This window comes from Triticum dicoccoides, chromosome 3B (genome assembly GCF_002162155.2).
Source record: "Triticum dicoccoides isolate Atlit2015 ecotype Zavitan chromosome 3B, WEW_v2.0, whole genome shotgun sequence".
NCBI lineage: Eukaryota > Viridiplantae > Streptophyta > Magnoliopsida > Poales > Poaceae > Triticum > Triticum dicoccoides.
This window is the reverse complement of record NC_041385.1, coordinates 617,540,692-617,542,197: the sequence shown is the minus strand read 5'-3', so window position 1 is coordinate 617,542,197 and position 1,506 is coordinate 617,540,692. Positions and strand designations below refer to the sequence as shown.

Below are 1,506 nucleotides of genomic sequence, written 5' to 3'. Positions count from 1 at the left end.
AAGCTACTAGTTGTGATCTGTTTAATAGTTTTCCATCGGTCACCGTCGTGGTACAGTTCGTCCCTGAGAGCGTTTCTACGCGTGAGTCGCTGTTGCGCAAAACTTCGCGTCGGCGAGATCCACTTAGACAGCAACACGGATAATGTTAGGAGGTGCGGATTAATTTGGTGCACGCGGTTCGTTTGATTAGGATTAAGCACATGAGAAATGCACACGGCCACATAGACGCACTTCATCATTTAGTTTGTCAGTTAGATTTACACGCCTATGTACAAGATTCATTGATATCATATGCAAAGTTCGAGTAATATGTAGTCGAATCAGTACTGCACATTAATTCAACCACTAGTTAAGTTAACAAGATGAGATGATTTACACAAAACAACCAGGTGCACAAAGCCAAAAAAATCACATGACACTAGGGCTAGTTTAGGGTGCAAATCATGTCGCTCCAGATTCCAGAACCCCAACCTTGCGCGCATGGTACGGTCTGCGGCCGGCGGTACCTTTCTGGTCTGCCGGAGTGCATGACGGGCATCAGTTGACGTGCGGCACAGCCAGCGCGAGTTGCTCCGCCGTGCGCGCCAGCGACTGGAGGTTACACCGCACGATGGTGTCCACGAACAGGCGCGTCTCGTCGCTGGTGTTCCCAGGCGGCACGTCCACCACGTACGACTCGACCACCAGAGTCACCCGCGGCGCCCCGGCCGCCACCGTCGACGCCACCTCGTTCACGGTGGTCACGGACCGGTAATTGGCGAGGCGGTGCTCACCGCCCACGATCCGGAAGCTGAGCACCCGCCGCTCGTCGTCCAGAATCTCGAGCCGCTCGCGGCTGCTCGTGCCAGGCAGGCCGGAGACCACGCGCACCTCCCGCACCGACCCCACCGCGCCGCCGTCGCCGTCCACCACGCGGCAGCTCTTGATGAAGCGCTTGTACGCCTGCGGCCGGTCGAAGCGCCGCACGACCGACCACACCGCCTCCACGGGCGCCGCGATCGCCTGCACCACGGCCGAGCAGCACTGCCCCGCGCCGGCCGCGTGCTCATGGTACAGCGCCACCTCGCCGGGCACTGCTGCGCCGTGCGCCACCAACGCCTTACAGCCGGAGCTGATCCGGCTGTGCTGCTGAGGCGACGGCCGGGCAGCTGCATACGGCATTGTAGACAAGCCACGCGCGGTCGAGATTCTGAGTTTTATCGCTGTGAAGAAGAAATTTCAGAAGAGTGGGTGGGTTAGGAACTTAGGATTAACGGAGGAAGTTCTCTAGTCCTGGATGTGCTATATATGTCAAATGGGAGACCAAGAGGTGGATGGTTGCAAGTTAAATACTACTCCTAGTTAATTTTCTTTAGGAGGTTGCACTTGCTTTCGTTACTTTGTGCTGGGAGAAGCAAGTTGATGCGATAGTTTAGGAATTGTTTCTAACGAATGGGTGGTATGGACAGTGAAGCCTAAACGGGGGTGGTTAATTTTAGTTTGACAAACTCTAGAAGGGTGGTAAAG

At 55.7% G+C, this 1,506-nt stretch overlaps 1 protein-coding gene across 1 annotated transcript; it reads right to left on the bottom strand.

Annotated features, from left to right (window-relative positions):
- Positions 1-238: 238 nt before the first annotated feature.
- On the bottom strand, positions 239-1,277 carry LOC119277457 (abscisic acid receptor PYL4-like). Its single transcript, XM_037558741.1, has one exon. The coding sequence runs from the start codon at positions 1,159-1,161 to the stop codon at positions 538-540; it is 624 nt and encodes a 207-aa protein (XP_037414638.1). The 5' UTR covers positions 1,162-1,277; the 3' UTR covers positions 239-537.
- Between the last annotated feature and the right edge of the window lie 229 nt (positions 1,278-1,506).

What these genes read in the sequence shown, in the direction of transcription:
- LOC119277457 (XM_037558741.1), bottom strand. Translation starts at nt 1,161, where the DNA reads ATGCCGTATGCAGCTGCCCGGCCGTCGCCTCAGCAGCACAGCCGGATC.